This window comes from Rousettus aegyptiacus, unplaced genomic scaffold (genome assembly GCF_014176215.1).
Source record: "Rousettus aegyptiacus isolate mRouAeg1 unplaced genomic scaffold, mRouAeg1.p scaffold_m13_p_3, whole genome shotgun sequence".
Classification (NCBI taxonomy): domain Eukaryota; kingdom Metazoa; phylum Chordata; class Mammalia; order Chiroptera; family Pteropodidae; genus Rousettus; species Rousettus aegyptiacus.
Genome location: NW_023416306.1, coordinates 9,325,402 through 9,346,175, shown reverse-complemented (window position 1 = coordinate 9,346,175; position 20,774 = coordinate 9,325,402). Strand labels below are relative to the sequence as shown.

The 20,774-nt window shown below is 44.1% G+C and overlaps 1 protein-coding gene across 11 annotated transcripts in view; it reads right to left on the bottom strand.

Moving 5' to 3' along the window:
* DENND1A (DENN domain containing 1A) overlaps nt 1-20,774 on the bottom strand; it is a 452,316-nt gene that overhangs the window by 182,022 nt on the left and 249,520 nt on the right. For 10 of the 11 annotated variants that reach the window (XM_016137432.2, XM_016137434.2, XM_036238282.1 and 7 more), the window contains one exon: nt 12,513-12,558. The exons of the other annotated variant lie outside the window; for it this stretch is intronic. In XM_016137432.2, coding sequence (XP_015992918.2) covers nt 12,513-12,558 — 46 coding nt within the window. The remainder of the gene's footprint in view (nt 1-12,512; nt 12,559-20,774) is intronic. 11 annotated transcript variants of the gene reach the window in all.

Here is a 20,774-nt window from a genome sequence, read left to right as displayed (position 1 = left end):
ACCTCCATGTATGGAATTTCCAGAGACCAGATACATAACAGTGAACAGACCCTGAAAGCAGAGTCAGTATCATACTTTTCTTTTGTACACGTTACATACTAAAATAATTGGGTTTGAATTCTAGTCCTGCTCATTGTGAGCTGTGTGACTCTGGACAAATTACTTAACCTCTCTGTGTCTAGATTTCATCATCTGTACCACTGGGCCACCACTACTAGAGTACAGCCTTGTGAAGATTAAATAATGAATGTCATGCATCTGGCAGTATTTCAAAAATAGTAACCATCCAATTTGAAACGACGAGACTTGAATTTAAGAGTTTCACTGGGGGTATTGATTCCCTAGTTCCAAAATGGTTTGGGGTTACCCTCTCATAAAACAGGGCCTCACTCCTCCCACATAACTGCCACTTGCCATCATTCATTCATCGCTAACCATAGAAAACCCGGACTTCCATCTCCACCTGCCTTTTATTTGAAATGTCAATTTTTAAAGAGTGGAGAGGTTGGAAACCCAATTTAACAAGCACACTGAAACATTGTTTATTACCCCCATAAACATGGCTTAGTGAGAATTACGGACTTAATCAGAGTGAACTTATCTCCTGGTGAAAAGGAACACTTTAAATTTCAGAAATGGCACCTTCACTGTGAAAATCTCTTAACTTTTCAAACAAACTACAAGGGGTCTGAAACATATGGGCAGTAAAGGAATAGCCATTACTGTGATTTGTCTTGCCCAAGAGCCAAGGATCCCTAAAGGTCCATAACAACTTTAAGATCGAGGGGAAATATTTGGAAAATCATATTCGGGGGACATGTCTCTACAAACACCCAAGAGGTCTGCCGAGTGGGAAGTAACGGGTGTAGCTACTTGGAGCGGCCCAAAGACAAGGCCGCTGGAGTGCGAGACAGGGGCCGCCTCAGAAGCGGCAGCCCTGGGACTGCTCCTCGCCTCCTGGGCGTGAGATGGAGCATTTAGCAATAGGTCGTATTTAGCACCCTGCTTTTCAGAAGAGGCGCTACCTGAACCCCAAAGGCTGCTAAACGGCTTGGGTGATTTTTCTCTTCTCTTCTCTTTTCTTTTCTTTAAAAAAACAAAACAAAACTATTCTAGAGGATGAAATGCTGTGAACCCCAACTTCCCAATCTGAAGCTTCATTAAGGCAGTCCTGATCGGTCCAAGAAAGGTTTTCATAAAGACGCCCCATTTTGCAGAGAATGTACCAGCCTGGCTGCCAGAGGCAGGAAAGGCAACAGATATAAAATTTTATTATTTCAATGCCCCAGTAGCGGCCAGGAGGACTTAATGAAATCATCAAGATTTACAAGCTGAAATAGCTATTGCACAGACAGATATGGTTAAGGGAGCTGCGCCCTCTGACCTTTCAACTCTTTGATCCTCACACAGCAGGTGGCCTGGAGCCTCCTCCTGGGCATCTTCTCTCTCTTCCGACACTGCTGAACCTTGATGTGCAATAAGCCTGACCCTACACAGGTGACTCTCATGCTGCTTATCACCAGCAGCTGCTGCTAATGGAACGGCCAAAGTTGCTTGGCCTCGGGATTCTAACTGGGGGATGATGGGAGAGGACCCTGGCGGGCAGGGTCTGGACGGTGCTGAAAATGACGTTCAATAATGCAGCCCCAAGTCCAGTTGTTTGGCAATGCTTAACAACGTCATTACTAAAATCTGTCCTAGAAATGGAACTCTGTCTCCTTCGATTTATACTTTGAGTTAGGGGGAAAAAATACCTTTTAAAAATAAATCACAAATCTCAAAAAAAAAAAAAAAAAATCAACCTCGAAGTCCCAAATGCATCTCTCAGAACTTCCCTAAAACCATGTGCGGCAAATTTATACCAATGAAAATCAAAACAATTTTTGGAAACCTAAAATTGACTGTTTTCAGTTCCATGAAATTTCATTTAAAAAAGCCCATATGCCAAAATGTCCAAATTCTCTTATTTTTAAAAATTGGGATGACTTCCAAAATCATAGCTATCTTTTTCTTCATTTTTTTTCTTCTAGAGCTGAGGATGGGTAATGTGCATATGTACTTATCAAGCTTCATAATTTAACCCATTCGGCCAGTATAAAATAGTTGCACTTAAAATGATATAAATTTATTATCACTGGATCTTTCAAAACAACTGATGGCAAGGTTTAACATATTCTGCTTGGTGAAGGACGTGTCCAGGCATCTAGGCAGCCCTAGTCTGAAGCTCTTCGTTTTTGTCAGGTATCTGGGTTTATGGAGGGAAGGATTTTAGGCAGGACACATAAACCACTCTGCGGAATGCTGATACCTTCCAACCACAAAAGAACACTTTAGTGCCGCTGTCGCGAACACTTAGGAAAAGCCCTGAGCCAATGTCTTTGATTCTAAACAAATAAATTAAATATGGTGGGCCCACTCTTTACCTGCAAAGGCCTGAGTTTAGGTCATTAATGCCTAAATTCAATGGGCAAAAAACAAGCAAACAAAAAAAAGCTCCTTTTGTAGCCTAAGTGGTATATATCTTAAATATTCAATTTTAAATTCTTCTTTAAATCAGACAAGAATCAAAAACAATATGTAAGGAGAGGTTTATAGACTTCAATTTTAGTCATACTTTTCTCTATAGATATCTAAGTTTAGTGCAGAGAGTAGGTGATGGAGAAACCAGTTTATCAGGAGAAAAAAGGCATGGTTACTACATCAGACCTTAACTACTTTGTACGAATTATTAAGCTATCTTCTTCAGAGAAACCTGCTGGAAATACTTTATTAATAATGACACCTAGTGCTAAGTGAGGGTCTACTACTGTGCATGAAACTTCAGTCATGTTGTTGCTAACTGTCATGATAAGGCAGGCACCCCCAATTTTCAGACGGGGATGTTAAAGCACACACAGCAGCAGCTCAGTGACTTGCTCACATTACATATAAACAAATGGTGGGTCCGGGATCCAAACTCACTCTCCCTGCCCACCTCAAAAGCCCAAGGTCCATCCACATTTTCCCCAATAAAAGCAAACCCAAAACAAACAAAAAAACCGAAACAATAACATGCAATAATTTGTGCAGAAAACATTGTATTTCGGCTTGCCTACATATCGCCGTGGCCCATTTAAAGGCCTTCTGAATCAATTATTTTAGGTCATTAAGAGGAAGTTTAATTTGGTTGACAAACACCCCTACTGTGGTGACCTCACAGATCAACAACAAATGCCTGATGGTCGCAAACCCGGACCGTGAGTCTGCTGAGCACGGTGTTAAACAAAACCACATGTGCCCGGATCCCAAGCGGGGTCTGACTCGGCCACGGGCACCGCTCTTCCATCACCGGACTGGTCTCCGAGCTCCCACGACGGCCCCGCCCCTAATCACTTGCAAGGAGTTTATGAAGTCACCAGTCCTATGTGGCTGTGCTCTGTCAAAAGTGCCTTTAAGCTAATGTCAATTTAGAAAAAGTCACTCACTAAAAAATACAAAAGGAGACTGAAAAAGATGGCACACTCGATCTCAGGGAGGTGGCTTTTAGCTTGTTTTAAAGAAAAACGATCGGTTCTACAGCATGTAATATTGATATACATGGACAGGAGTTCCCCTTTATCTGTAGTTTTGTTTTGTTTTCCATGGTTTCAGGTACCCGCAGTCAACCACGTTCTGAAAATATTATATGGAAAAGTCCAGATATTTGAAAGAGAGAAACAACTCTCAATTCATAATAGTTTATTATAATTATTCTATTTTCATATTAGTTATTGTTGTTAATCTCTTACTGTGCCTAATTTATAAATTAAACTTTATCACAGGTATGTATGTATAAAAAAAAAACTTCACTACATACAGGGTTTAGTACTATCTGTGGTTTCAGGCACCCACCGGGGGTCTTGGAAAGGATCCCTTGGGGGTAAGGGAGAGCTCTGTAATAATCTCCATTTATTGGTACCTGACACATGTTGGGCACCAAATTTTCTCATTTACTCCTCATTAAAAACGCTTATGAAGTGGAGAATCTACCCATTTTATAAGCAAGGTGTCTGAGGCTCAAAGAGGCACCTTAATATCCCATCTGGAAAACCCGCACCTTCCTCAAAGAAGTGATAATTAGAAATTATGTGGCTCGAGTGCCATACATATTGGTGAACCCTCACTCATCGGTCGATACTACTATTAATTATTTCCAACGGGCATCTCTTAAGAGGATAACATAATAGTTTTGTACGAAGCAGTCAAACTATGATAAAAGTAACCATACCTTTAACCCCCTGCTAAACTGATATCTTGTTTAAACTGAGGTGCATGTTGACAGCTACCCAGCAGTGGCGTGAATCCAGGTCCACATCACTCTGGAGCCTGAGAGTCCTCTCTACTCTGCCACGCAGCTGTGGCACGCTGCCCCTTATCTTAATCTGAAAGGGATTTGATTAGTTCAAGCTTCTCTTGGTAACAATTTATAAAGTCCGTTTTAACACTGATAAATGGAACTTACATATAATGACTGGCTATGTGATGAAAGGAAAATTGGAAAACAAAAGCATCGATGATGGTTTTACATTTTCTACTGGGATTCTCCCTCATAAATTACTCAGTTTTTCTAATCTATAACAGAGGTTTATCTTACCTCACAAGAGAACATTTCGGTCACCACAAATTAGACTGAAAATGTCCTGACTGAGATACTTAGATCAGCCAGAAGTACTCGTTCCCTTTGATTACATAAATTACTACTAGAGCTTTAAATTGTTTTATATTAACTAATTCCAATATTACAGTAAGTGGCATTTAAGAATCACTTTAAAAATCATTTTAAAAGTGGATGCCGCTGCGAAAAGGAGAGAGCTTCCAGGGAAAAGCCATCGGGCGAAATCCAGGACCTTCTTCAGGCCTGAAGTTGAACAGAGCTGAATACTCTGAATGCCGGCATGCAACAGAGACTCACACGTGATGATTTCACATGACAACAAATAACATGCTAAGGAAATTCCAGCAAAACCAAACTGCTGTCCAATTACTTTCTTCCTCATATAAGAAAGCAAGTAGCAGGGTTTCACTGATCTAAGCTTTGCCTCTTATTTTTATATTACCAACTACAAAGAGTAATGTTTTGTTATAGTATTTTTGAAAAGCTCTTCACGTCCATTCTATCGGTTAATTCTCACAACCCTGATATGGATAACATAACCTTGATTTTACTGATGAGGGAATGGAGTCGTGGGGAGGCTAAGTAACCCAGCCCCAGTCACAAGAGTACTCAGAGCTTTTCTCTGGAGGAATGTGAGGCTGCCAGACACTCGCTCTCCCTTCCCCTCCCCTCCAAGCCCAGTGCATGGCACAGAGGCCGCCCTGAGAAGGAAAAGCTCGGACAAAGGTGTACATGTATGCGTGTGTGTGTGTGGGGGGGGCCCTCTGCCCAGGGCTGGGGCAGGGCTCAGCACAGCCCACACAGCCTGACGGGTCGAAGCACAGACCAGAGGCTCTGGGGACTGAGGGACAGGGAGCAGATTATTTGATCTCTCTGAGCCTCAGTTACTCTCACTTGGAATTGGGTATCTCTTCCTTGGCAGAGAAATTCTGAGAAATGTTCAAAAGTGAAACCAGGTGAAGTACCTGGCACAGTGTCAGGCACTGGGCAAGGGCTCAGAAGATGTCAGTTTCCTCCCACCCCTCTGCGCTTTCTTGCTCAAGCTCTCCCCAGGAACCTGTCATGGAAACTACCAGGTGGAATTTTTCATGCAAATATTGCCTTCTTATAAAGCAGGAATATGATTACTGAGCATTAGTTAACAACTCGCACATGGAACTTCTCAATTCTTGTGAGGACACATAAACAAGTCACCACTTCTAATGGAATGTAATTATGGCGCAGAGTTTTGCATCAACTGCAGCTCTAATAAGTGTGCACTATCCCTTCCTCCTGCCTACCTGTGGAGCCCTGGGAAGAAGCAAATGGCACAGTGGTAAACAACACTCTTCTTCACTCGCTGTGAAACTGTTTAAAAATAAATATCCTCGAAAACGAACAAAGGATTAAAGACTTTCTATAGTCTATAGCCAGGAGAAAAATGAAAAGAAAAAACTAGTTAAAATGGTGCCAACACATTTGACAGAAATTCAGGTTCTTTGAGAAGCAAAGAAAAAAAAAAACGTGACTTTTCTTGTCTGTAAATACATAAATCCTGTTATTTTGTGTAAAAGCCCCACAGTTAAACCAGGAACCCCACTGTAGACATAGACAATGCCGCCTCTGGATCCCAGAGACCAAGAGGAGCTGTGACTTGGCACTTGGATGCTGTCCCTGGAATGGAGGCTCAGTGCTGCTCAAGCACTTGGTGCCTCTGCAAAATCAGGCTTCTAGGAGCCCTGGCTAAGGCCTCCTAGACACAAGATGGTGAGAGAGAGGGAAGAGGAAGAGAGGAAGGTAGGGAGGAAGGGGGGAGGGAGGAAGAGAGAAAAAAAGGGAGGGAGGGGGAACAGGGGAGAGAGACAGAGAGAGAGACAGAGACAGACTGCTGTGAGCCTGGCTTGCATCCCATCACAGGCCGCTTGAAATTGCACTGGTGGAGAGAGGTAGTGAGGGCCTATGAACTTGGTACCTGGGTCTCACTCCCCCGTTCCTACCACCAGGAACTATCACTTAGTATATAACCTAAATTTATATCTTCGAAACTGAGCTGTAGAAAGAAGATCTAACTCATTAAAAGTACTTGGAAATGGAGAGGAAAAGACAAAATCTAGCAAAGTGGTGCTTAAAACCTTGAAGAAAGCCATCACTACGAACACTTCTGCTACGGCTGAGTAGCAAGGGAGTCATGCAGAAGCTTGGGTTTGGGACGCTAACACATCTGAATTTTATATACGTGGTTGTGGTGTGCAATTTACTTAAGAAGTACCTTGATCTTTACAAATATCAATTTACTTTATTAACATGGTTAAGCAGTTTCCAAGCATTTTATATGGAAGGACTGTGTTTCTAATGGCCCAGAAGGAGAAGGCCTGACCATGTCCCTCCCCTATTTACACACTTCAATGGCTCTCCATTGCCCCATAAAGTTCAGACTCTTTAACACGGCTTACAAGGCCCGGGGTGGCTGGCCCTTGCCCGCCTACCTCAGCTCTCCTCTCCCCCTTCAGCTTCATGCCTCTATCAGGTGCTGAACTACTCACGCTTCCTGGAAAACTCCATGGGCTACACGTTAAGTCTTTTAGATGCCTGGCTCCCTGGCTGAATCCTTATTCACCTGTTAGGTTTCAGTTTAGGCATTCCCTTCCAGAAGCATAGGCCTCAAAGCTAGGCTCGGTGTCTCCCCTTCCAGAACTTACAGCATCCCTAATTCACTGCAATTACTTTCTACTTATCTCCATCTGCTCTAGACAAAATGCTGTAAAGTTAGGGATTACGTCACAGTCACTATTTTATATAGGTTTCTAGTATAAGGATGTGGCTGGTATATGGAAGGCTCTCAAAACGTTACTGTAGAGGGGGGTGCTTGCTGGCCATGCACTGGGATGTGCTGGACACAGAAAGGACTCACTCACTGACTCCTTACTGCAATACCACGAGGTGGGTACTACGGGCTATTACAGAAGACACTGAGATACAGAGAGACAAGGTATCACGCCCGAAGTTATTACGGCGGGGGAGCGGTCAAGCAGGGGGCTGAAGTGCATCTACCAAATCCTACACCAGTGCCACGCCCATTCTGGAACATTCCTCCAGCATTGAAACCCAGGAGAAAACAGGGCAGGTGCAAAACAATTTTGTTGAAACACCCTCCCTAGGAAATGAGGATGATGACGGTGAGCCTTGGAACCTAAAAGTCCTTGAAACACAATTTTAAAGCCATCAACTTAACCATGTTCATAGCTTTAAGGCCACTGAGGAAGTAAAAACAGCAACGGTTGTCGGCCTTTTTCGAATTCTTTATTTTCCAGGCACTGTGCTAGGCACCCAATAACCATTCTCCTACTGGATCCTCCAGAATGACCCTACAGAGCAGAGATTATCAAGGGGTCTGTGGCCCATTAGGAACCAGACCACACAGCAGGAGGTGAACGGCGGGAGGGCGAACAAGCCAAGCTTCATCGTATTGGCAGCTGCTCCCCAGCGCTGGCATCACCGCCTCAGCTCCACCTCAGATCGTCAGGCATTAGATTCTCATAGGAGCACCTGTCCCTGGTGACAGAAAGGTTGGGGACCGCTGCTACAGGGGAAGTAAACCACTGCCCTCATGGTACAGGTGAGAGAAAGCTCCAAGGTCACACAAGGAGGAAGTAGGGAGCCAGCATCCAGAGCCCCACATTCTAGCTGCTCCCCGCCACCGCCTCTGTGTCTAGGTAGAGCCCCTGCCCAGAACTGCGTCACTGCTGCCACCTTCCTTCCTCCTTCCTGACCATTCCGCCACCAGGAATGATAGAGAACAACACCCTGTTACTCTAAGGCCTACATACAAAGCATTGTTTGTGAGGCTTAGAGAGGAGGGTCTTCATTTATCAAGCAGGAGAAGCACCTGCCAGCAGACATGGCACAGAAGAGGAGCTGCAAAAACATCTCCTGAACTAAACTGAGGTCGAGAGAATAAAAGGAAACAGTCACTGTGTAATCTGGCCACGTTTCGGTGTTTCCTAGCTGCCAGCTAACATGATCGTTCTCTCCAAGAATAAGCTGGGTCTATGCCAATACCCTTGGCTATCCTGGTAACTTACCACCAGACTCAAATTAATGTTTGCTTAAATGAGAGAGAGAGACGTAAACAGGCAGAAGAGGGGATAAGAATGATGATGAGCTGTACATGTGTCACCTTAGAAGGAAGGTGGACTCTTTAGGGCAGCTCGGTTGCAACTGAACAAATAGCAAGGACCCTATAAGGGCACGGCCACTAGAATTAGGTCTTTCCTCAAAAGAACCTTTTCCTGGATGAGAATGTTAGGTTATAATTTATATTTCTTCTAGTGCAACAAATTTGAGTGTCATAAAAATGGTTAAAAAGTCTTCCTATGGTAGCTTTTTCTAAACTTTTATGAACATCTGCCACATTCATTTGAAGTTTAAAAAATTCTGGCACATATGCAAAGGCATAATAAGGTGCCTATAGCTTTCAAGAAAAAATAACAAGACAGTCAAAAATAAGCCTTTTGCTGAATTGCCAGTAAGAAAACTGGTACGGGAGAGGGGGTGGGCCTTCCGAGCGCCCTCTTTACGGAGCTGTCTGTCCTTCGGCCCAGGTACGAGCTCCTCCCGCCGCACTGCGGCCCACAACTCCCGGCAGGAATCTCATGGGCGGCACCCTTCTTGTCCAAAGGGTATAATGGGACCAGAAACGCCCAATCCAGAAGCATGAGGAAAGCATTCCGAGTCTGAGCTGAAATCCACGGGAGGAGATTAAAAGACTAAAGTCCAGTATTTTGTAGTTCCTGGCTGCCCAACACACCCAGGAAATGCTACTTTGTTCAGAAAGTATGTTAGCCGGCTTCAAGTGTGGGGCAGCTACTTTTTCTTTTTCTTTTTTTTTTTAGTGCTGCCACACAGGAGTTCGGCAGGGCAAACCCTTCCCCTACTGTAGCCAATCAACAGGGCTGAGATGGAGCTTGGCCAGTGCTTCTCAAACCTTCTTGCTTAAAGCCTTTCAGAGACTGAGCAGAGTGGACTCGCACCCATTTACCTAAGTGCAAAACTCTGTCTTGAGTTTTAGCTTCAAAATTTATGCACATTTTACATCTCATGTTTTGCGAACAAAAGGCCTTGTTTTAAATTACTTACAACCATATAAAGAAAAAAATGTACTCCCTCCGTCTTTAATTATGATACTGGGTTCTCTGCAAACAGTGATGCCTGCTGAAGGGCTCTAGACGTGTTCTGGATCCCAGCTTTCCAAGTACTCGCTCCATCTTTCCTTTCAGAAAGCACCCGCTGGGCGCACTGCTACATGCTGGGGGTGCCACAGTAAATGAAGCACAGTCCTTATTCCCAAAGAGGTTTATGCTCCAAGGGGTGATGGTGAGAGACAGAGAAGTAAACAGCTGTCACCCAGAGCAGCAGGTACAGTAAGTCAAAGACAGTGACGAAATGGGAGGACTTCTTAGAAGAGCTGGAGAAGGGCAGGGCTTAGCCCTGCAGGAATGTGGGTGTGGTTAGAGATCAGAGAGCACATGGCTAACAAGGGGACAGCTAGAAGACAGAAGGCCTGACGGCAGCAAAGCGACTGAGTAGTAGTCAGGACGGTGCAGACGGAGACTGAAAGGCTGGCTACTAAAGGTACAGGAACCTGGCAGGAGGCAACTCACTAAATGCCAGGACTATGAACCGAGTTTCATATTCATCTTCAGATCTCCAGGATCTAGCAAAATATTTGGAACATAAGAGGCCTTCATTTTGCTTAGCAAATGAATGAACAAGGCTTTGCAAGAATCCAAGAAAGCAAAGCAAACTGTCAGTGAAGGCAGTAAGTTAGGAACAGGGCAAGAGACATATCGGAGACTTGGTGACTATTTAGAATGATAGAATGAGGAAGAGGAGCATTCGGCCACGCTCGGGTGTCCTATTTTTGGTGCCTTTCCAGGCAGTGGTCCCATTCACAGAGACCGGAAACGCTGGAAGGGGAGTGAAACAGCCTACTGTGTGTGTGTGTGTGTGTGTGTGTGTGTGTGTGTGTGTGTAAGACCGAATTCGAGACGTCTGTCGTACATCTAGGTGAAGTTCAACTGGCACCTGAAACTTTGGACCTGTGTTCAGACAGAGACATGCTACCGTTAGAATTGCCACTGAGAATCACTGCCACTGCCTTGGTAGCTGAAACAAAAAGCCTTAAAGGAGATGACTAGAGGGCACCTAGAGAAGAAAAGGAGGCTAACGCTAGCGAGACTAGCAGCCTGGACAACGCCGAGGGTGAAGGCACGTGAAGGAGTCTGAAAACGCCTGTGCTGGAACAGTCTGGCGGGCAGGAGGAGAGGCAGGGAGGCGCTGCGGACTCCAGCAGACAAATGGTCTTCAGACGAGGGTTTCAAACTCTGCAGTAATTGGCACTGAAGGCCTATTAGAAAGTATTCAATTTAAATTTCTCACGCAGGAGCTCTGAATACATCCCCAAACCTGACAAACAAAGGTAAAACACAGAAGAAAGCTCTTGACTCTGATCTACACACACCGCCCGAGACAGTCCGTAAACTGTGCTGCATGTGCTAGGGGCTGGGTGGCGGCAAGGAGGAACTGTTGACAGAATGTGGGAGCCACATGGCCGTCCTGTCAAATTAGAAATTTGAGCAGATTTCTGTGGTCTATTTTGATCAAGATTCTCAATGTCAAACAAACAGGTTTTTCGATAACCAACTTGTTTCATTTTCGTAAGCACAATAGCACAGTGTGCAACAGTTAGCGAAGAAGCAGGTGGTCCTCGTCGACGTGAAATGAAGGGAACAGAAGAAGAGAAGTAGCACTTCCTTTAAGACATGCAAAGCATCATCACAGACGGATATGGCTTTAGATTTTCCCTCTGAGAGCTTCTCTCCTGTGCAAAGCAGGCAAGCCCCCCACCTCCCACCCCATTTTGCTCTAGTACAAATTTAAGCTTTCTCCTGAGGAGGGGAAAGCTTAGGGTTCATATCTACAAATCAACGGCACTTACAAAAGCACAGATAAGTCCTTTGAAAGAATTGCTTATCTAATTGGTACTGCCAGGCAGAAAGCAATCTGGCATCAGATTCATAGTTTTGACCAAGCATTTCTACATCATGGGTTCTGTGCTAAGGAACTAAGTCAAAATGCAAAGAAAACCTTATACATAAAGATGTTCACTGAAATGCTATTTATCATAGTGAAACATTATAAACAACCTAAGTTTTCCACAATAATAGGAAAATGGTTAAGTTGTGATATATCCAAACAGTGGAATGACAAGTAGCAAATTAAAAATTGTTATTACTGAGAGTAAATAAAAACGCGCAGAAAACCCCATGCCATAATATCGAGCGACATATAAAATATAAAATATCATATATAAAAAAATCAATTATGTATGTTGATACAAAATATATATTTATAAAGAATAAAGACTAGGATGAAGAATAGTAAAATGGTAACGGTGGCTGAACTTAGAAAAATGGTCTTGTGGATAATTTTAATTTTCCTCTTTAGACTTCTACATACTTTTCACACATTTTCTACAATGAAAAATGTAATAGTCTTACAGTGGTTTAGAACAGACATCATTTTGAAAAGCAAGTCATTTCCCTTGCCTCGTTCGAACCCTTAAGGACCTTTTTCCTCCTGCTGCTTTGGACTTCATTCCCTCACCCGTGAAAACTGACAATCTCCAAACAAAATGGAAAGACACGGGAAACGAGCCACGGAACGGGCTCGAGCTGAGTGCGCGGCTGCGCGCACCTGGGCAGGGACGGTACACGAGGTGCTGCTCCCACACATGCCCACGTGCACGGCGGTGACCCCACGGGCTGTGTCTTTCCCACTGCCACGCAGCAAAAACACAAGGGCAAGTAGAGCGATTTGGGGAGGAAAGGAGCCAACTTACCTCCATTAAACTTAAATGGATTCCTATGAGGTAGGGCATGGGAGCACTGCGAAGAGAAACAGAGACACACAGCTGCTTTAATGTCTGTTGCTTCCGACAGAAATTACAGATGGTTCACTATTTGGAGAAAAACTGTTTTAATAAACGTATGCACAGTTACATTTCTTTTCACAACAAAAATCTTAATATGACATTTTGTTCCCAAGCCTAGAAACTTCAGAAGAATTTCAAAATGCGGGCAGTATTGGAAGCAGCACGGGTGGCGGGAAGACAACCAGCTCCGGCGTCAGTCCCCAAGCAGCAGCTACGCGGATGCGACTGAGCAGCCTCGGTTGCCTTATCTTTAAAATGGGATCTTGGAATCGAGCTGGTAGGTTGCTATCGGAATGACAAAATATACGTCGAGCGATTACTACAGTTCCTGGTACAAATGGAACTACTATTATCACAATTACAACAGAAAAAAACAAAAACAGGGAATAAGGTTGAATGGAGAATGATTTTTTTATTTGCTGGGTCCTTCTGCCATCAAGAGGTGTGACCTAATTGTCTGATCTAATTCGAGGAAGTACATGAAGAGCTACCAGCCAGCGTCTCCCCCCATACTATCTGATGACACTAAAATTCATAGAGCCCTTTGAACTCTTTTGTTCACAGGGCGATGGGTTCCCTAAGTTAGCGACTGGGCAGGAGGTGAAAACCCAGCTCCAGACGTTTTAAAACCTGCGCATTACGGATCGATTTCCTTTGGTTTCAGGCATCTGTGTGCTTGTGGGTACGCGTGCACACACTCATTATCATTAAGATTTACTTACCAATGATAAACGTGCTGGTGTTGTATGAGAAACTTCATGTTCATTTTTCCCAATCCACACAATAACCACACAAGGTAGGTATCATCCCCATTTTCCCGAGAAAGAAATAGGGCCAGAGAGCTTAAATCATTTACCTGATGCAACAAAACAAAGGAGCAAACCTAGGATTTGACTCCGAAGTTTCTTCCTCTGTGCTATGCTGACTTCATAATACCAAACCTAAAATCCCCAGGCCCACCTCCCACGTGACCTTCTTCTGGGGGGCAGGAGAGGGAGGTAGAGGAGCTAGGAAGCAAGGGAGCGACTGGCAACCTTGCCACAAGTCTCTCGGCCATGAGACAGGCCCTGTGAAAGGTGCAAAACGGTACGGTATGAGCCTAAAGGAACGCTACCTGTCTCAGTCTGCGGTGACCAGGCACCTCCCTCTGGAGCAGCTGGGAGTGTGGGAGTGGACCTACAGGATGGCTTTCTTGGGGACAAGGTTGAAGAAACCAGGAGTGGTTAGAAATGAGAAAGGAGATTTGCTTCCAACTGAATACTAAGGAGTTTAGGTTTTTCATCCTGAAAAACCAATAGATAGGCAACGAAAGTTTTTAAGCATCAGATGTGCATTTTAAAATTGCTCAAACACTTAAAAATAAGAAGGGGGCACAATTCCCTCACTACCATTTGACAAACAAAATTCTTCAAGCAAAAATCCTTCCTCTGAATATAAAACGTCTTCCTTACTACAGATCTGAGCAGTAACGTATCTTGGGAGCCTATAAAACGGATTTGAATATTAGCAGCACACTTTGGGAAGGATTCTTCTAGAAGACTTTTGTATTTGATAATAGCCAAAGAAAGAATTATAGACAAAACTGCAATGAAAGTGGAGTTGTCTTTTTTTCTTTCTTCTTCTCTCTTTTTAAAAAAGGTGTCTGCTGTGCACATTCGGCTTCTCCTCGCTTCTAGGGGCAAGGAAATGCCCTACGATATTTTTTTCCCTTAAACTGTAAACCATTAGTTTAGCTGCCAGCTCCACAAACGCTCACACTTCCCAGTGTGCCTGGCCCTGCTGTCCAAGTTTTTTCCAGTGTACACTGAGATGAATGTGTTTCTAATTAAGTAGCTTCAGAAACACGACAGCTTCAATGTCAAAAATACAAAGTCTGAACCCTGGCAGGAAGTCTTAAGACTACAAATGTCTCATCTAGTGGAACCTTGCCTAATGTAATGAAAGGAAGCAGGAAGAGTGTAAAATTCCAGAAAAATGGCCACTTCTTCATGTGTTCAGAAGCACAGCCTAACACACAGAAGGGAGAAAAACTCAAATCCATAACATTTTTAACCAAATCTTATCGACTTTTCCAGCTCTTACATTCAATCATGCAATTGACCGATGACCGAGTTTTAATTAGCATTTCAGAACTGAAATTCCAATAAATGAATTAATGTATGGAAAAAGACACTCCAAAAATTGTGAGAAAAAATGTGAAAATACTTTGTATAACTCAACACAGGCTCTCACCTAAAAAAGAAATATTTTCTAGAATTTTAAGTATATAGGTTTTAATGCCATGCCCTTTTGTCCTGCAATAAAATCAATGATACCCTAAGAAAGAGGAAAAAGCGGTCTTCCAGAAATGACTGCCTATGCAAGGGACAAAGTGGGACTCACGCATCAGTATCCTTAGGTAGGTATTTTTTTTAAGCTCAATAATTTTCCAAAGAGTAATTATGGCCTACCACCAAAATGTAGTTTCTTAGCCAAGTATTGTTAGGGCTGCAACAGCTCCGTATTTAGAAAATATTTAAAACACATTATTCTGAAATCACAGCAGCTCCATGTTTTATATAAATGCAAATTTAGACAAATACCTTTTACATTATCATCATTTGCTTACAAAGCTTCAAATACTTCCTCAAATACAGCATTTTCACTCAGCATATAGACTAATTACAAATTCCAAGCAGGAAATGGGGGGGGGGGACCCAGAATTCTCTTAACATGTCAATGTAGCTTCTTAACATGTCTGTTCTACATACGTTTCTGAAAACGGGTTCCAATTTACCACAGTAGTCACTGCTGCTACTGACCCTTTTTCTTTAAAAACCTCATTTTTAAAAAATTGCCTTTTTTATTGTAAAGAGAAATTTTTCTGGGGGGATAAACCACTTATCCATGATCATATCATTTTAACAGAACTATTTTTGTTTCTGCATTGCTCTCCAATACCGGTCTGCATTAACAGAAATTTTTATATCTTTGAAACTACATTTTATTGTTTTCTCATTGGTTACATTAACATTTCCTATTTTTCACTACAGACTGTGATTATTTGAAACACTGTGTAATATTCCGCCAAGTACAGATGAACTATAACGCATGAACCCTATACCTCGAGCGACACATTGTCACTTCCAACTTCTCACTGTAACACTATAATATGAAAAACTCCACGTGCATGATTCCCAAATACGGAGTACTAAGTCAAAAGGCAGGACCGTTTTTCACGTCTTTTGTTATATCTTGGCAAAGTGTCTTCTAGACGGGCAGTACCTGCCCCAGTGGAAATGTTTCAGAACTGCTGACAGATTAGGGATAATCCGTAAAGCGCCTAGCACAGGGGCAGCACAGGGTAGGTAGGCTCAGCAGGTGACTGCCATCATGTCCAAATGGGTTCTCTCTGAGTCCCTGGAATGGCTCATGCCTCTGGATCCAGTCTGTTATTGCCCCTCAAATGGTTTCCTGTGGCTGTCCGGGTTCTGACGGATACCTGGCAAACCCTGGTGAGACAGGTTGACACTCCATGATGGATGCGAGGTGCCGGACATGTGTCATCTCTACACACAGGTTTCTGACTCCAAGCACTCCCCTGTCACCTGGCTACCTGCTGAGTTTAGGAGGGTCGTTCATCACTTTCTCTGGCGGGCAACCTCTACTTCTGATTTTATGCACCACGAAAAGGGCAAAAAACTACCCAGTAAACTATTATTCATTACTTTCCTATCATGTAGAATGACGAAATTTAAAAACCACATAATACTCGTGGGCATACAGTAAAAGGAAAATATAGCAAAATTGATTGGTTAAGCTGTTCCTAAAAAATTTCTTCACATTCAGAGTCCGACTTACCTGAAACATTTTTTGATTCAGAGTCATCAATGTCCATGTTTTCCCAAGGGTATCTCAGTAACAAAACTTAATAAAACTTTAGCTACTAGGTGCTATCTTCCTTTATGGGGTCCCGGGAAGAACTTGTTTGTTGCTTTTCAAGAAAATATGAATGCAAATATCTGCTTCACTGATAGCAAACAAACCCCAGGCTTCTCTGCCCTTGGGCCTTTCAGCATTCACAGCAACTTTACATTTCGATGCGGACTCTGGGTGCAATTTTGAAGAGATTTTAAACGGCAGTTAGACACATCATGTGCGGAACCAACAACACACATAAAGTGGTGATAATATTAACAGCTATGACCAACTGCGTCACAACTGCCCCGTGGCTGATAGAGATTGTGAGATGCCATTGTAGGTCTCTGAATAGCAGAGCAGGGTATATCTGTCCTAGGCTCTTGTTTTCTGGGAATTACTGCACTATCTGCCTTCATCAATTCCATCCCAAAAGAGTAACAGCTATTCTTTCTTCCTTTTCCCCTGAAAAGGAAAGGGGTTCTGTTGCTGGTGTCAAGGCAGTGACAATAGGATGACCTTTACCTGAAAGTTATGTTCAGTTTGAATCCCCTTAAGGGGAAAAGGAACTAATATTTATTGAGCTACTACTATAACCCAGCTGCTTCAATGCATTAGCTATCCATAATGCTCAAGGCAGCTCTGCAAAGTAGTGCTATTTTCCACATTTTCAGAATGGGATGCAGGCTCAGAAAGGTAAAGTAACTTGCCTGAGGTCACAGAGCTAGTAAACAGGAAAGCCGCATTCAAATTAAGGGCTGTTGGGCTAAAAAGCTTATGCTGAGTCCCTGCAGCCCCACCCCAGTACTTCAGCCAGGGAAAGGGGAGCTGGCATACCAAGGGGACTAGTCACCCAGCTCTAGGCCTGAGATGCAGATAGATCACTTCTCTGCCAGGTGAGTCCTACAGCATGAGCTCATTCCTAGCAACGAGCGGCATGAATATGGATACTGCAGACTTATTAATGGCCCTGTATTCCCCGTTCATTATTACTGCACTTTCGCAATTTGTTTAATTCCTTTCCCCCAGATAACTAGGGCCCTCTTAATTATGTTCCCCTGAGGTGAGCAGCTACTAATTGGAAAGAGTAAGGTGAAATAAAAGAACACTGGCTGCTCGAACACATAAAATACAGCTTCCTGAGACAAAGGGGAGGGGAGAGGAGGGGAGCAGTGGGGTGGGGAGAGCATTGGGGGGTGGGGGAAGGGTGTCCAGAGCCCCAGGTGAGCTACACCTCTCCTACCTGAGAAAGGCACTAGTTAAGAGCTGCCCAGGGATTTGTGAGATCCACTGTTTTTCTTTCCTTTTTTCCCCCATATAAATGCAGTCAGCTTTGCAATTTACACATCGCAGTCCCCTCCCACCCCTCAGAGGCACAGCACCTTCTTAACCAAACACCCTGATGGGCAAAGGAAATCCCACAAGTCTTTCCTTAGATCACCATTTTTAAAAGAAAGTAAAACCCTGAAAGAGGTCTCATCCCATTGAGATTTTTTCTTTTTTAAAAAGAAAAAAAAGCGTAAACATGGCTTGTCCTAGAGTTTTAAATTCTGCGATGAAGTAACGAGGCCTGGCATTGTTAGAGAGGCCACGACAAAAGAATAGGAACAAAGACCACAGGACCCAGTGTTGGAGAGCACAAATAACCAGTTTTGGTCTTACTGAGAGTGACCACATAGATGGCCTACAGGCTAAACGAATGGCCGGTGTCGCACAGGGAGCCAGTACGAGCAGCCACCGTTTACTGCTTGTTTGCCACAAGCCAGCACTAGGCTAGGGGCTCGACTGGCATTTTCTCATTGGATCCTCATGACGAAGGTGTGAGGTGGGTACTAATATCATTGCCATTTTTACAGATGAAGGAATGAAGGTTGGGAAGCTAAACGACCCCTTCCGGTCACACAGCTAGTAAGCAATGGAACAGAGACTCGAACTCAGGTCCGCTGTGCTATGATAAACCAAGCTTATTGTTTCCCAGACCAGCAGCTGCACATCCATGGAAGGTTAGGTTTTCTCGAACCTGCTCCCTGAGGTCCAGCCAGCAGGGTGCCAGGCCCAGGCCCTTCCACATTCTGTCCCAACACCCCGTTCACCACAGGAGTCCCCTGCTCCAAACACATCTTGGGCTCAGAGGGCCTCAGGCCCCCCTCCTCCCTTAAGTCCCACTGAACCTGAGCTGCCCATCGAGCAGCCCAGGGGCTGCCTATGCCTTTCTTTTAAGAGGCAGTTGTAGGGTTGCCGGTTTGGCATAGGTCACATGCTGACTTGTACAGTTAGGTTATTCTAGATGCAGGTCACAGGGGAATGGAGCTGCTTCCGGCGTCAGAGAGTCTCCGGTGCTGCCACGTGCTGAGCGCTCGCCCATCACGGAGGGCTGTGCGGGGGGGCGGTCGGTCACCTCATCTCATTTAATCCTCAAATAATCCAATTTATACCATCCCTTTCATAGGTTAAAAACAAGATTCTCGGAAATTTGCCCATGGTCACAGTTAATGGTGATTCCAACCCAAGTCCCTCTACTTCAAAGTCTTTTATGCTAGTCTTAATACTAACTCTGTTTAACCATTATGTTACACTTAAGGAGGAAACGGTTATTTGATATTTATAACCGAAAAGTAAATAGCAAGTGGGCCCTTCATAGCCAGAATAGAAGCAGATTTTCCTTACTGGCTTAAATAAATGGATAGTCTTTCTTGTCCTAAACAGGATTTAAGGAGGTATATGTGGATATACTCAATACAGCAAGTAAAAGTAGCAAAAGAAATAGGGCCAAAGAAAAAAATGCGAGGCGGGGCGAAGTCAGTTCTCTTCGACTGTGTGCTGTGAGGTTTTGCACACCCCCTGGGATGGCCACAGATCTGTCTCTGAGCACTCCAGCTGCCAACGCAACGAGGGAAGGAGGATCGTGATGTGATTCATGGTGGGCACAGAGAAAAACAAACTCGGCACGCGGGAGCTTGATTTTAAGAAAGCAACCAGGGAGAGGAAAGAGAAAATTCACATCTTACGGATGCATTTATTATGTGCTCAGTGTTTTCCATATGCTGGTCAATCAACAAACGTTACTCTGTGTCAGGCACCATGTTGGGCTGAGGACAGAGGAGAGAAAAAAAGAGTTCCAGGCCCTGACTATTCAGAGCTTACAGTTAACAGCAGACATTAAACAAGCTCATCACTGCATGTGCATAAGCTACCGTGGGGCGGACCTAAGATCACCCCCATTTCATTCTCGTAGCAATCTCAAAAGGCTGATCTCCATAATTTACTGAGGAATCTATGGTTTAAAGAGGTTAAGTGACTTGACAAAGGTCACAGCTGGTGAAAAACAGAAAACATGGCCTGAAAAGTGGAAGGGGTACGAATGACGTGGGTTAATCGAGGTTTTCTTAGGGGAAATGGCATTTCACTTCTTGCCTGGTGTCCCACCAGCCCTCCCTGATTTATGGGCAATAGCGGAAGATGAGGACCCGAGAGCGTCTGGGGCAGTTCTAGGTTGGAAGAGAAGGCAGAGCCTGTCCAGTTTCCATCTGCAGTTTCGGCGCCCGAACCACAGGGCTCACCATGGCGGAGCCCAGTGTGTGTGGAGTTGGGCACTGGAGATGGTTTGCTAATTCAAGACACATGTGTATCACTGGAGCTGATGGCAGGAGGGGGGAGAGGGAGGACAATGCCCTTCAGAGTGTGGCCCTGTGGCTTCCTGGAGTAACCCTGGGGGCTGGGAGAGAAGCCTTCTAGAGCTCCAAGCCACTGAACCCAGCCAAATGAACACTTGAGCTACAAAGATGATGCCTGGAAGAAAACCTGGAAAGGTCAACATCAAAGCCTGCAGCAGTCCGCCCTTTTGCACCTCCTCGGTCTACCGGAAGGGGCTGGACTTGGAAAACATCAGGAAGGGCTCCGTGGCTAAGGCCAGGGTGGCGAGAGAAGTTAATCACAGAGGAAAGGTCAGAAGGCAGGACTCTCTGTTGCCCCAGAGAGTTCAATGAGAACCATAACAGCTAGAGCCAGCTGCAGAAGGGAAGTCTCAGGTTGTCAGCCACCAGCGGCCCGTGAGACCCTCGCAGAAACACAGGAAGGAACGAGGTACGAAAATGAGAGAAAAAGATAAAGGGGGGGGAGGGTCTATGAAAAAATAAATCAAGAGAAAGCAACAAAACAAACAAAAAAGAATGTAAAAGTTAAAAATGCAACAGGAAAAGATGTTCTCGTTTTTCCAGGACTAAAATATGTCACACACCAAGATGCGTAGCATCCGATTTCCTTCTTAGCCTA